The sequence below is a fragment of the Python bivittatus genome, unplaced genomic scaffold (assembly GCF_059951505.1).
Source record: "Python bivittatus isolate LINGU-HERP-01145 unplaced genomic scaffold, Pbiv_v1 ctg000330_np1212, whole genome shotgun sequence".
Classification (NCBI taxonomy): Eukaryota; Metazoa; Chordata; class Lepidosauria; order Squamata; family Pythonidae; genus Python; species Python bivittatus.
In genome coordinates, this window is record NW_028277058.1 from 10,427,765 (window position 1) to 10,443,214 (window position 15,450).

At 36.2% G+C, this 15,450-nt stretch overlaps 1 protein-coding gene across 4 annotated transcripts in view; it reads left to right on the forward strand.

The window, feature by feature from the left end:
• The window catches only part of CTTNBP2 (cortactin binding protein 2), a 107,688-nt gene that overhangs the window by 24,564 nt on the left and 67,674 nt on the right, over window positions 1–15,450 (forward strand). For all 4 annotated transcript variants that reach the window (XR_003084100.2, XM_007422920.4, XM_025163193.2 and 1 more), the window contains exon 3: window positions 9,298–9,522. Coding sequence is in view for 3 of the 4 variants with exons in the window: in XM_007422920.4 (XP_007422982.1) it covers window positions 9,298–9,522 (225 nt within the window). In the remaining variant the exon portion in view is untranslated. The remainder of the gene's footprint in view (window positions 1–9,297; window positions 9,523–15,450) is intronic.

The following is a 15,450-nucleotide window of genomic DNA, read 5'->3' on the forward strand; positions in this document are numbered from 1 at the left end:
TGGAAATAATGTGAAATTAAATTTAGTTTTGGTCCTGATCATACCTGTCCTTTTTGAAATATGGCCCTGGAATATCTCAAGGTTGTATGCTCTGCTTTAGCCCTTGATTTGAAAAATAATATGATTCTTATATTTAATGAATTAGGATTTTGGGTTTTTTGTTTGTTTTTAAATTAAGCAAGGATATCCTTTTCTTCCCTGGACTGCATTTTCTGTTGACTTCATGAAATCTGTCCATCAGCTGTGTCCCAAACACGTATTATTTAATGTCATGCTTTCTATAGCTGACTTTTTAAGGCACCTGCTGCAATTTAATCTGTCTTCATGGGCAGCCAAAATTACTCATGAACTTTGCTTTCATTCTCTTCTCGTTTCTAACTGGCACCTATCCTTTGGCAGAGGCAACTACATTGGGGTGGAGGAAATGATTCAAGCAAGATATAGAAGTTTTATACACATATATTTGAATATTCTTTTCCAAGGTAGTTGCTATATGTCTTTCATAGCACACTAATAGGAACTCTTAAGTCAAATTAAATTTGAGAGATCATTGACTCTGGCAAATTATGCCTAACTGTTTTTTAATGTTATCAAGAGGTAAACAGAGCAATTACCTCTTGCAATAACAAACGAAGATAAAATATAATTGCAACAGCCAAATGGAACTTGAGAATCCCACTGAAATCAATGATACTTCAAGGGGCTTCACTTTTTGTCAATAAAAAGTATATCCACTTTAAAATCCAGACTTGCCAGTAAAAAAGAAAATATTAACAAAATTAGTTATTATTCAAAACAAAATAGAGGATTCAACTGAAAGTTTAGCAATAAAACATATCATTATTCTTTTACTCAATTATCCTTTGGAAGTTTAAAAAAATGCTTTAACCTAATAAATGAAATTAAAGAATAAGGGAAAGGCAGATCTCCCTAGAGCAGTGTTTCTCTACCATGGCTACTTGAAGATATGTGGACTTCAACTCCCAGAATGGCTGGCTGGATTCTGGGAGTTGAAGTCCACACATCTTCAAGTGGCCAAGGTTGAGGAATACTGCCCTAGAGTAATTCTTCAAGCTTTTTACTGCCTCAGTGATGGTGATTGCCTGTTGTACAGCACTTGCCACATTCACTGGTGGGAGAAACAGCCCAGCTTCAGTAGATAGCTTGAAATGTTGGTCTTCTTTGTGTGAAAGCAGGTGATTCTTGACATATGTGGGCCCCACATTCTTTACACACATAATTCTTTGTACTGGTCATAGGTCTTCAGAATTCAGATGAACATGTTCCTTCCCTCAAGGAATGCACTAAAACAGATATCATCATCATCATCATCATCATCATCATCATCATCATCATCATCATCTCATGGTCAGGGTGGATAAATGGTATCAACTAGATAGCAGTTCTTTATAAAATTGTACAAATATTTTCCCTTACTCCAGAATAGATACATTCACTTACTCTGCCCTTGGGTTTTGAGAATGAGTATTCTATGTCTGAGCCCCAGCAATAGACAAACTTGACTGATCCCCATATTGGTCAAGCAGAGTTTGGGAATTGGGTGGAGGACTACCAGAGATGTCTGGGCAGTTGAAAAAAACATCTGACAAGAAGGCAATGGCAAAGCAGTTCTGATTTGCTGCCAAGAAGGCTACATGGATGCAGATATGTAGTCAACAAAGAGTTGTGCTTGTCTCAAAGAAGTCTTTACTTTTTATTTTAAGTCAGGGAATAAAAATGAACTGGCCAGCATAGTGGAAACCCATGGTGCAACTATTTCAACAATACAGTCAACAATTCCAAATTATCAAACTCAGAAAAGCAGAGTGGTGTTATGCTGAATATTCAAAATTTATCCATGATGGGGGGAGGGGTAGCCAGGGAGAATATATTTTTCTCTCTCATAACATCAGAGTCCAGGTCATTTAATAGTTCTCAAACTGTTGCCTGTGGATAAGTCCTTGATTTGTATTTAACCCTGTATGTAATTTTTGTCCTGATTCCTTTGTCTGTTCCAGCAGCTATCTTCATAGGGTTCTCAGGCAGCCCACCCAGTGTGCGATTAGGAGGTTTTCAACATCTGCTTATGAGGAGTAGGAGGGAAGGATTCATCACTGAAGGCTTACATTGCAATAAATCTTTCCTGGTATATTTTTCTCTGGATACCAAGAAGAAGATGTAGCTGGTGACAATATCTCATGAAAGACACTGAGTAATGATCTCCTGGATTGGGAGAAGGGGAGGGTGGACCATAGCTCAGATCAGCTCCAAAACATTTAGAAGTATGGTTTATTGATGCAGTGGCAGTGGGTTGAAAGAATGCCTGCAATTCAGCTCCTGAAATGTCAAGCACATATGTAAATGTCTCCTGAATACACGTAAATTACTCATAGTTTATTTTTGGTTTCTCTGTAGCGCAGCTCTAAATTGCTTTCCAAGAAAACATGATATCAAAGTAGCTCAAATAATGCTTCAAGGCTTGCTATATACATTTTCCCCTCTCAGTGAGAATAATATAAAGACTGAATAGCTAAGAATATTTGACTACTGAATGCCAAACCCTGAGGTGCTTTCAGTGTTGTTAAATAGGAAAAATGGAATTGTTAAGATTGATCTGGTAGACAATGGAGTAGACTGGATAGTAATTTGATAGTCTTGTTGTTTGCTGGCAGGGCCCTTTGTACATTCGTTATAGGTCTGTATCATATAGCTTTTCAGCAAGAGCAATTCTCTTTTTTCCTTTTCCTTTTCCATATGTCACCCATTCCTGAAAGCTCTGGGTGGTTAACAATCAAAATTATTTCATAGATTCCTCAAAGTAAGTAAGCCCACATATACTATAAACAAAATTTTATTTAGCCATATCATCTAACAGATGTTCCATTCCATTCTGTTCCCTCCCTCTAGTATTTTTCATCCCACCCCCAATGGTCAGTGTTCTGTATCATCTGGGCACATTCAGTCCTGCGTAAGTTATTCTGGATTCTTTCCCTTTTCTTTCTTAAAGAGGTTTTGTTCTTTTGCAAATGAGATGATTTCTCCAAGCCTGCTGATATTTGCCAATACTATATCAGCATGTAGAGGGGGCTATTTTAGTTATACAGATTTGGATGAATACTGTAGTTGAATTTGCAGCTGGAAGAATGGATTTGCTACTTGATTATAGAATACAGATTCAAATTTATAGGAAAGAGAAAGCAAAGATCTAATAAGGGTCAAAAAGGACATACATTCAAGGATAATGAGGCCATCTGTCAAGAACTCTGGGCAACATTTCAGGAATTATTATCCTTTCCTTTTCTTTGGTTTGTGTGGTATAAACAGGTGTTGTTCAGGCACTAAGGCCAGTTTGAGTCATTTTTTTATTCAGAGTCAAGAGAATAACCTGTCTCCTGATAAATGTTACTGGCACAGGGCAGGGAAGATGAGAGCCTTCTTCTGGATAGTTTACAGGAACACATGTAAGGAAACAAAATGTTAGAATTGACTTTTCCACTGTGATAACTTACGTATAAGCTTCCTTTGATCTGTTGGCCTCCAGATATATTATACTTCAGTTCCCATAATTTCCAGCCAACTTAGGCCATGCTGTTAGACTCCACCATACTTGGAGGTCATCGGGTTGGCAAAGGCTAAGTTTCCATATTGATCTAAGCCACCATGTATATTTATGTATTTTGGAGGACTTAACATGTTGTGAGCCCAGCTGATTGTGCTTTAGTCAGTAAATCATTGTTAAATAAACAAGAGCTTAGTACAACCAAGACAGTCTATAAAAAACAAAAATAGAGCCTCACATAGCTGTTTATTAAACTGTACATCTGTTTTCATTTAGGCAGCAACTATCTAATTAATATCAGTTTTAGTTTATTTTTTACCTTATTGTCAATATTGCCTTTTAACAGAAAACACTTGCTTATTTAGTTCACTGGGGCAAAGATAATTGTTGCCAGTTGTAGTAAATGGACCTCTAAAGTTTTTTCTGCCAAGACAGTTGCAGGATCTGGACAAATTCTATGGTTTCAATACTTTCCAGTGTAATTGTGTGCTTTCTTTTATTTACCCATCTATTGTCTTCCTATTAATTGTTCTGGAGGCTATTGATCTACCTTTCCACCAATATTTGGTGGCCTAGATGTAGCAACTAGAATAAAGGGCATAGATTGATAATGATTTTTATTTCATTTAAGGCTGCTTTGCAAGAAATTTTAAAATGAGTTGTTGGTCACCCAACTGTAGGAAGCAGTCCAATTTGCTCTTGTATTTATAATGGGTTTGTTGTTTTTGGCATTGCTTTTATGTGAGTAGACAAAGATGGATTGTTCAGACCATAAAGTCAGGACCAAGTCTTGACTATGCAGTGAAGTTTGGCCGAAACTACTAATTGCTCATACAGAAGCTCAGTCAAAATCTCAAAACTCTATCTCACACTGTGTAATCATTCTGAAGCTACTGATATATAAAAACAGGAAGGACCTGCAGTGAAGTGTTGAAATGAACTCTTAATTTCTAATATGAATACCCCTGTTCAGGATACCAGATTACCACACCTTCCTGTAACAGGCCATTCCATTCTCTGTCAATGTTGGCCATTCTTCATTTACCTTTTCCAACTGACACTCAGTATTCTGCATCTCTTAGGCATATCAGCCTCCAAGAAGTTGTTTGAAGGTGATATTTTCCTACATTTTCTGTACTACTCCACACCTTGTAATTCATCCCCTCATGTTAATATCTGTATTGTTTCTCCCATGGGATGGGTGGGGGTGGGGGGAAGTTGGCTTGGTTATTGTCATGATACCTGCATTTGTAACTATAGAGAGATGATTGTATATTGCATTGTTTTTCAGTTAAATGGAGGAAACCAATTCTTGTTAGTTCTACTTCTTGTGATTAGAAGTACTAATTTATAATTGACACGTCCTTCAAAATAGATCCATACAAATTATTAACCCATGACATTTTTAGTCCTATGTTAGTCATGAAAAAAGGATCCAACTCTTGTACAGACTTTATATCTGGTCACCTGGTAATTCATGCATGACTTACAGGATCAGAATATTGGCTTGTCTGAGACTTGCCCTATCAGTAGTCATTTTAGATGATAATCTTTCTGAATTAGAGCTTGAGGATATGATTTATTTTATGCGGATTATCAATATGGTTCTCTATGTTGGCTCTTCATAATTCTGAACAGTGCTGCCATCTTTTTTTTGTTTAATTATTTCTTTAAATAGTTAGGCTTTTGTTTTGCATGTTCTTGTTCACCATCAGAATCCCCTAAATGCATTTGACCAGTCATATCATTTTATAGTACTTATTTATTACTTTATCCATGTATTCTGTAGATGCTGATCTCCACACAGCTCTGATTTCCTTGATCCTGGAGCACTAGAGAACAATTTGCAGGCAGTTTCCTATATGTATTAATATAAATGAAAGTTGGTAACTAAACTGGTTAAATTAAGAAATATGCAGTGTTGTTGATATTATTGTTATCTTGCTTGTTTTTAAGAATACAGTTTTGCCAAAGGAAATGCTGTAGTGGACTTGCAGGATATAAAATTCATATGAGGTGGAAAGCATATATAATATGAGCAAGGTAATGGAGAAGGGAAAGTAACCTGGGTGTGGCCAAAGGAATTTATTGAAGATTTGAGAATTCCTGTTAGAAGGTTGATTGATGAAGGCCTACCTGATAATTAGAAAAACATTTTATGCGTTTTATTGATGCATGGTTGAAATGCTGGTATTATGTTTAAAATACATTTTGGAAATTCTGAATCTTGTTGTTACTGATAATGTACTTACTGTGAATTACTTTGAATACAGTTTCCTTTGGGAAACAGTTGCATATAAACTAAAGTCTAACCTGAGTTGGGATTTTTCATTTCTCTAAGGAGAATGTTTGTGTATTGTGGCATGTATCAATCACATTTTTATTACAGTCATAGACCAGCATAATTATGGCATGCATGTATAGATGAAATGGATAACCTAGCTTATGTTTAGCCAGAATTCTAATGCCAGAGTCCATAATATTTCTATTCAGCTATTTGCAGATTTGCAGATTTGCCTGAATATGCAAAATTAAAAGTCTACAAGGGCATGTGCAAATCTCACAATCCAGTTTTCCCATGAGCTTCTTTTTAGACTTTTGCAAGCTGAGTACAAAGGATTGAAAAGGGCTTCAATCAATATTTGTTGGAATGCACGTGAGATTTAGGTGATTAAATATTTGGGGAATTTGCATGAAAGCTTCCATATTCATTTTTTGCTGTCAGCCCTTCAGTTAAATAGCCATACCTGGGTAACTGATCAAAACTTGGCTGTACTGCAGATTTGTCTTCAGAGATGAAGCTATGATGTCATGGTGCCAGTAAGCGCAGCCTACCACAGAGCAAAGCTATTATATTTGTGTATATCCTTATAATAATCACAAACAATATCTTATTTAATAATTATGATTTTAAAAATTCAAAATTAACATTCAGAAAGAAATATTAAAGAAGCATAACCTGATTTTTCTTACTGCTTCCATACTTTAAAAAAAGCAAACTTTTTGAATAGAGGAGGTTTCCTTGGCAACCACTATTCTAGCTAATTCTCCAATGAAGTCATACTTGTATATGTAACAATATTCTGTTACTATGGAAGCAAATGTGATAAAACATGTGTATTTGTATAACTTCAGAGCAGTCTTGGCTATGAAAGAGGGAAAACAACTGAAAAGTGTGCATTTTTTCCTTTCTCTAATGGTTTTGATATCATGGAAAATCATTGTCTTTGATCAACAAGAAAACTTACTCATGACCAAGACTCCTGTAAAAACACATATTTTAAAATCAAATATTCAAGGCAAGTAAGTTGACATTATATGTGATTTGACAATATAATCTCTGGAAAATGGCCTCTGATTCTCAGTCGATTACAAAGGAAAATGGCAAATAGTGAAATTTAGTATTAGTTATTTTAGATTCACATTTTCTTCAGAAATTTAGCTCCCGGAACTTCTTCCTTTATAACTCTGCTTTTTCTGAAATTTGATCCTGATTTTGATCCTGATTTTATTTGTTTTATAGGTAAGAACAAATAGTAGTTTTTCAAGTTTAGACAAAAATAAGAAACTATGGTTTGTTCTGTAATGGAGACAGAAGTTTTTCCTCTTTTCCTTTCCTGTTCAAAGACTGGATCTTCCCACAGCTTGTTCCTGATAATTGTATATGTAGGTTTACAATTCACAAGCAGTTTGACCTAAATGATCAATGTTAGAATACTGTTTTGAGGATAACTCAGTGCAATACTGGTGGCAGGGGGAGGGAGGCAGCAGTACAGGTAGTCTTCGCTTAGCGACCACTTGTTCAGCAACTATTCAAAGTTATGACAGCGCTGACCTCGAAGTTGCAACCATTGCAGCGTCCCCGCAGTCATGTGATTGCAGTTCAGACACTTGGAAATTGGCGTGGAATTGCAACAGTAGCAGTATCCCACCATCACATGATCGCTATTTGCAACCTTCACTGCCAGCTTCTGACAAGCAAAGTCAATGGGGAAGCCAGCAGGAAGTCACAAGTCGTAGTCATGTGATGTCGCACTTAATGACTGCAATCAGAATTGCTGTTATAAGTTGGCACAGTCACCATTTTTTGCTTTACAACTGTGTCGCTTAGTGATGGAGTTGTCGGTCCCAATTATGGTCATTAACTGAGGACTACCTGTAACTGTGAGGCTGATGGAATATAAATTTAAGAAAGAATGTAAAATCTCTTTGTTTTACAAAATTTCTTGTAAACCTTAAAGATAAAAACAGGGTTCAGTTTTGAAATGTTTTCAACATATATGCTTTAATGTCACTTTAGAATGCTACATTTCTGCTAATTTCATATCCATTTTATTTATATGAAAAATGTAGATGCAAGATATGCGAGTGAGATGGTCCTGTCTTCAGGGAGTAGAAATTGTTTCCCATCGACTAGAAAGCACATTGATTTTGTTGCTGACACACTAGACAAAAATACTGTAAGAGAGTAGGAACAGTAAAGTATTACTGTATACCAAAAGGTCCTGACATTTATAATTATACAAGCACATATAATTTTTTCTTTACTTACGCAGTTTTTCTTTACTTCCTTCATGGGCAAGTAGTAGTAATGTTTACTAATGTAAAATGGATTAAGGAAAATAAATGTTTCTTAGATCTACTCAGAGGAGACCTAGGTCTGTTTCTTCCAGGAATACCTAAAACATAAAACTTCTCCAAAATGGTACAATTCTGCACTGAGATTCCCAGTTAAATAGAAACAGTTAAGAAGCAATTAAGTAGCTGCTGTCCTCCTCCTCTTTATTTTTTCATGTTGCTCTAAAGGGCAATTCCTTATTGAAACTCACTTGAATAGTACAGTGGAAAAATACACATATTCAAGTTTATATATGAATTTGGTACCTTTCTGAACTATTGTATATTTCTATGCAGTGAATTTCGTACGTCAGGACAATGTTGGACAGTTTTTGATGACTCTTCTAACTGTATAATTCTAACTGTACAATTCAAACTTCAGTAAGAAAAATGTATTTCTAGATGTTTGCTTCTTCTATGCCTAAAACAAATCTGAAATAGACTACATAAACTAGATGTGTGCTCGTATAATTATAAATGTCAGGACCTTTTGGTATGCAGTAATACTTTACTGTTGTTACCTCACAGTATTTTTGTCTAGTATGTCAGCAACAAAATCAATGTGCTTTCTAGTCGATGGGAAATATTTTAAGATTTTTGAAACACAAGGTACTTGTGAGTCATGTAAAACTGATTTTTTTCTACAGCCAGCCAAAGATGTTATTACTATAAAAAGACAAACTAGAAAATGTTCCTTAAGCTGTTTGTAGGGACAATGTTTAAGGAAATTTCCAGTGAGTTCTAAATTTGTATGTCAATCTTGAAGGAAGCATTGGGTTTAGATCTTGGCATTCAAAGAGAGGAACATTTGAGTATTTTTAAGAAGGCAAGGAGTTTTTAAGAGTGTAATTTCTCCATTTTGTATGTGTCTCTGTTAACAGCTACATTTACTTCCTGGTATTGGCATGCTTCAAAGGAATGAGATGAGATAACTGTCATAAAACATATATTCAAAAATGCATTGACTTATTGTTAAAGACACTGAAATAATTTGTAATTCATCTGAACGTGCAATTGTTGACTGCCCTATCGTAGCAGGTATATACGATGATTGAGTCTGTGAACATATCATTTAACTATCCTCTAATTATTTGTGTTTCTGTCTCTATTTAATACTTCAGGCACGGAGGAAGGAGGTTTTTATCCAGGAACGGTATGGCAGATTTAATCTTAGTGACCCATTTTTGGCTCTGCAGCGAGATTATGAAGCCGGGGCTAGTGCTAAAGAGAAGAAGTCCATCTGTACCAATCCACTCGCTATTTTGGAAGCTGTTATGGCGCACTGCAGAAAAATGCAAGAGAGGATGGCAGCTCAGCTGGTTACTGCAGAAAATAGGCAAAAGAAGGTATCCTTTCTACTGTTTTCTTTTCTAGATGCTTACTAGGAAAAATAGGGGGCGGGGTTACTTATATCAAAATTAATTCCTCTTTTAGTGGTATTAAATGTATTTTATTATTAATGGTGAACTGCTAATGGATAAGTACAGTATAATTTATGGCTAAGAAGTTAATTCTACTGAGATAATTTTAGAACTACTGTCATTCACAATTATAGATGGCATATTAGTGTACCCTTCAAGATCTTTCAGAGGTAATTTTGTTGTACGATTCAGCATCCCTATTTAGTAGATCATAGCAGATGTAGAACATCTGAGAGACAAAAAGTATCTTCTTAAAGGTCACCTTTTTGTGAATGTACAGGTAGTATTCACTTACTGAATGCCTTGTTAAGCAACTGTTCAAAGTTATGGCAGTAAAAAAAAAAAAACCAGCTTTGTGACCAGTCCTTGCATTTATGGCCTCCCACAGTTACGTGATTATTATTTGGGCACTTCACAACTGGCGCACATTTATGACCATTGCAGCATCCCGCAGTCACATGATCGCCATTTGCGCGCTTCACAACTGGCTTCCAACAAGGAGAATTAATGGAGTATGTGGAAATGAAATTGCAAGTTGTGGTCATGTGATGTCTTGCTTAACAACCAAAGTGGAAATATGGTCATAAATCTGTCACAGTCACGTGATGTTTTGCTTAGCAACTGTGGTGCTTAGTGATGGAGTTGCCAGTCCCAATTGTGGTCACTAAGTGAGGACTACCTGTAGCACATTGGAACTGAGAACCTCTTGGTTTATAGCCTGATATGGGATGATATTATAGTGTTCCCCTGCTATAAAGGAACAAATCACATTTCCAACCTGTTGCCCTTTAGATGTGTTGGACTACAACTCCAATTAACAACTTTGATTGATTAATTACGTGCCATCAACTTGGTGTTGAATCTTAGCAGTCACATAGATATATAGATTGTCTCCATGAAATTACCAATTAATCACTCACAAAACCCAGCATCATTGACCATTAGGCTAAAGCTGATGGTAGTTGGTTCAAAAACATCTGGACAGCCATCATTTCATCAGTTCTGCTCTAAATCTTAGGAAATCATTGTTCTAAGTGTTAGTAGTTCCAAGTCCAGATACCTTATAACAAAGATACAGGAAAGCAAAATACCTCAAGCTTTCAAGATGTTTCTTCTGCATTAGAAATCATGGAAGGCCTTGGGTTTACCAATTAACTTCCCATTTTCCCACTCCTGTTATCAAAGGGAACATTAATGCACACACAGGAAGATCCTCTATTCATGAATGTGCCTTTTCCTAATGCAGAGAGGAGGAGAGTGGAGAATGATAGTTTGTGACTGACATCCAATCTTTAACTTAATAAATTGAATGCTGAAGACACAAACATTTTTTTTTCATCTAAGTATTACAGCAAATGCCATCTTAAAAAAATCATTCTCCCTTCCCTTATTCCCATTCTAAGATTATGCCATCATCTACAGCAAATTAATTTATGCTTCTTGCTACATTTTTTACCCTTTCACAAATGGAATACATGTACAGCACATGTTATTATAGAACTCATAATCTGCAGTCAAGTTGCAACCCTCAATCCAGGAACAGTGTTGGAAGTCAGGGCAGAAGGCAAAGTGGCCACTTTTTGAACCTGACTAAGGTCATAGCTTTGCTACAAGCTAAAAACTAACAATAACACAATATGTCTGATATAGCTGCTGATGGTTGACAACTCAACGTAATTAGATCAGTTGTGTGACATCTGAAGCCAAACTATCTTTGGACTTTATTTACGTACATTTTGCCAAGTTATTAAAGATAAACATGCTTAATAGCCTGTTCTTTATACCTGCAGATAGCAGTTACACTAATAAAGCAAAGATTCAAATGGCTGGCATTTAAAAATAAAACTCTGCTGTGCTTCTTTGGATTAGAGAGAGAGAAAATGTGCATGAGCTGAACAGAGGGTTTCCAAGGTTTGATCTAGAAGGATGGTTAATATTAGGACTGGAAAACAGGAAGTTTGAGCATCCTGAGCTGAAAGTATGATAATGGGTTGATAGGTAAGAAAAGGTCCAGAGCTTACTAAATCAGTCTTTTCCAACCTGTTTAGAACTGCAACCCCTATATACTTTGATTATGCTATGTAGGGATAATGGGAATTGTATCAAAACATTTGGCAAGATCCAGGTTGGAAAGAATTGTCCTAGATGGGATCAAATATCTGAGATCAAATCTCTCTGTGACAGAGAGGAGTAGAATTAGATCCATAAAAATATCGATACAGTCATACCAAAGATCAGGCAACTGGCAAGGTTACTTCATGTGTAATGCAAAATCTGTATAAGGTAAAATAGAAGAAATGGCCACTTACCCATTTCACAAACTTACCTTTCTTTCTGTAATGGAATCTAGCAGGTGAACATAAGGTGGTATAGTATTGCAAACACATATTTGTTATCTATGATCCTTTTGGATATATGGATTTAGTTTAGACTCAACAGTGTAGGGTTAAAAGGGGATAAAATTGACCCTTGGGGTTAGGTTTTGTTGTTATTTTTCATATAATCTAATTTTCATTTTCAGTCCAGTTACAAGACATATATAAAAATGCACTCAATTCAGTATGGAACAATCTCACAATATGGTATGTTAAAAACAATCGTACTGTTGGAAAAAAAAAAAAAGCAAAACTAAAGTAGATCAATCTATGCAGCCTACCACTGCAAACACCTAATGGGGAGTAAGGAATCTTTCAATTTTTCCTTCCGAGTTTCATTTTGTAAATAAATTATTTAAAAATTATCAAAAACTATCTATCCTCTTTTCTTCCTCACCTTACCCAACATTCTGATTTGTGTAGTACAATATGATTTTAATATATTTAAGTGGCTTAGTGTGTGCAAGGTAGACATTTTTGAGGGATTACTTTTCTACAGATGAGAAAGTTTGCTTTTATTACTCCTAATTCTATTGATACTGCTATTGTTCATCCCATCTTCTGGCTTCCAAAAATCTGTGAGATGTTGTGGAAGTGCCACTCCACTGACAGATTGACAAATCTAAAGATACTCCAGAGATGAGCCTGGTACACTGGCTGAAAATTTCATAGGAAGGGCATTGCTACATTGAAGGGAAACATGATTCAAAAGGCCCCTGTTTCCTTTACATGACGCCAATAAAAATCTATGCAGTTTCAGTAACTGTATAGTTCTCCTGAAATAAGATCCTTTGTTTGCTAAGAAAGGGAATACATATCATTTTTAATCCTCCTTTCTTACTTACTACGTTATGTATACCCCATTTTTTAATTAATTTGTACTGTCAAATTGGTGTCAGCTTTTTAGCAACCACATCAGTAGATTTTTGTGGACATGATCTATTCACAACCAGGCCCTTCAAGTCTCCCAGCAGTGCCACCCATCAGCACTCTAATTGAGGCCATCCACTTTGCTGCTGGTCGTCCTCCTTGTTTCCTTCCACCTTTCCTTGCATTACAGACTTCTCAAGGGACTCAGGGGTCTTTGCATAATGTGTCCAAAATACAATAATTTGAACCTGGTAATGCGTGCTTCAAGAGAGAATACTGGATTGATTTGTTTGATTATTCATTTTTTGTTGTCTTGGCTATCCAGGGTATTCTCAGGAGTCTTCTCCAATACCACATTCCAAAGCATCAATATTATTTCTGTCCTACTTCTTCAAAGTCCAACTTTCTGTTCTCTAGAGTGTCACAGGGAAACCCACTGCTAGGATGATTCTGATCTTTATAGGTGTAGACATATCATGGCATCTGAACAGCTTTTCCAAGGCCTTCATGGCTGCTCTACCAAGTGCTAGTCTAAGACATGTTTCTTGACCACTGGTTCCTTGATAATTGATCCTGAAAGGCAGAAACTATGCACAAATTCAATGTCTTCAGTGTCAGTTCTAAGGCTTGTTACTGTACCTGTTATCATTAGTTTAGTCTTTATATTTAATCCCATGATATACCAGTGCTTTCCCTTCTGGGCTGGCTTTAATCTCTTTGCAAGTCCAGTGGAAAGTGCTGATAGAAAGTCTTGTTTAAAGTCCCTAAATGTCATACTGTCAGCCTATTTGAATATGCCTAAATGGCCTTATCAGTGTGTGTGTGTGTGTGTGTGTGTGTAATGTATGTATGTATGTATGTATACATATACATACATACATACATACATACATATATATATATCTATCTATATATATATATATATATATATATATATATATATATGCCTTCGAGTCAGTGTTGACTCCTGATGACTGCCTGGACAAGTCCCTGCAGTTTTCTCAGCAGGATTTTGGAAGTGGTTTGCCATTGCCTGCTTCCTAGGGCTGAGAAAGAGTGACTGGCCCAAAGTCACCCAGCTGGCTTCGTGCCTAAGGTGGGAGTAGAACTTAAGGTCTTCTGTTTGTAGCCTGATGCCTTAATAACTAGGCCAAACTGGCTCTCTTCTCAGGGGTGCATGGCACATAAAAAGTAGTCTGGAGCTTCAATTGCACTGTCATGGCTGCTTTCTTGACTTTGTTGACCACACCCTGTGACACCTCTGCTTAAGATCATCTTCTGAAGTCTTTCTTCCTGTGCCCCACCAACTGAGGCGTGGGAATGACTACCAAGAGAAGATCTTTTCAATAGCTCTTCCCAGTCTGCTTGTCTTCTCTGTGGAACATGGAGCAGAGGAACCAAAATCCTGTCCTTCCAACAGCAACGTGCCATAGATGCTCCCCCATGCTGTGGCATTTGTGCTGTTTCTGGTTTTATTCTATTTTGGATTCTAAACTTGCACTAGTAAAATACTGAGTATTTATTTATTTATTTATTTATTTATTTATTTATTTATTTTACTGCTTGGTAAATAAATCAATTAACAAATACATTCATACAGTTAATTTCATTTTATTTGTTAAGTATACTTCATTGTTATAACTAATATTTTGCCTAGCATTTTTTTTCCAATGTGCATTAGAATATTCATCTCTAGAGTTAGCATTCTGGACAAGCAGTTTTATTTCCTGTCTTTTCTCTTCTACATCGTTTATTTTGTTTCTACTAAGCAAAACTAAAATAAATTCAGAACAGTCAAGTTTTTATTTAAAGCCTTCTGCAAAATGAAAGAAAATTGTGGGGGGAAGGTACACAGATAATAAGGGGAAAAATCTTTCAGAAGAGCAGACCAAACAGCTATCAGTTTCCTCGATGGTGGAAAAAGGAGACCAAGTGCCATTGGTGAACAGCAGACCACTCAGAATTCACTTATATGTAATATCTTTCCTTTTGCTAGCAACCAAGGCTAAAGTAGGATCAGTGACCTAGAACTAAAATGCTGAATATCCCATTACCTATCTATTGGATGAACTGGCTCCCTGGATCGCAGGATATATAAAATATATTCACCTTATAGTATCTTTTTACAACTCTGAAATGAGTTTAATTTTAGCATCCAGATAAATATGAAATCCTCCCTGATGTTTCAAATACAAGGTAATTGCAAATATTGGAGTGAAAGTATTGCATTTATTCATTTTTCTTATCTCACTGCAATTTTTATATGCAAATATAGATACGCATTCTTACATACAGTATATGAAAGCAAGTAGAGGGGGAAAAAAGGCAACCACATTTAATTTGTCCTGAGTGTAATTAATCAATGTTCTTATTTTTCCTGAAGTTGTATCATGATCAGAAGCTTAAAGCAAAGATCTGCTCCTTCTCAGTCCACAGATATAGGAGTGGCCGTGGTTTGGTTACTGGGAGAGACAGAGGGCTTTTATTCTTTCTGAGAGGTAAAGTAGGCATGAGGAACCTGGGTCCTTAAAGATCTTTAGCAATTGACCAAGTTAGCGGAAGCTAATAGGGGTTGGAGTCCAAGAACATGTGGAAGGTCCTTGATTCT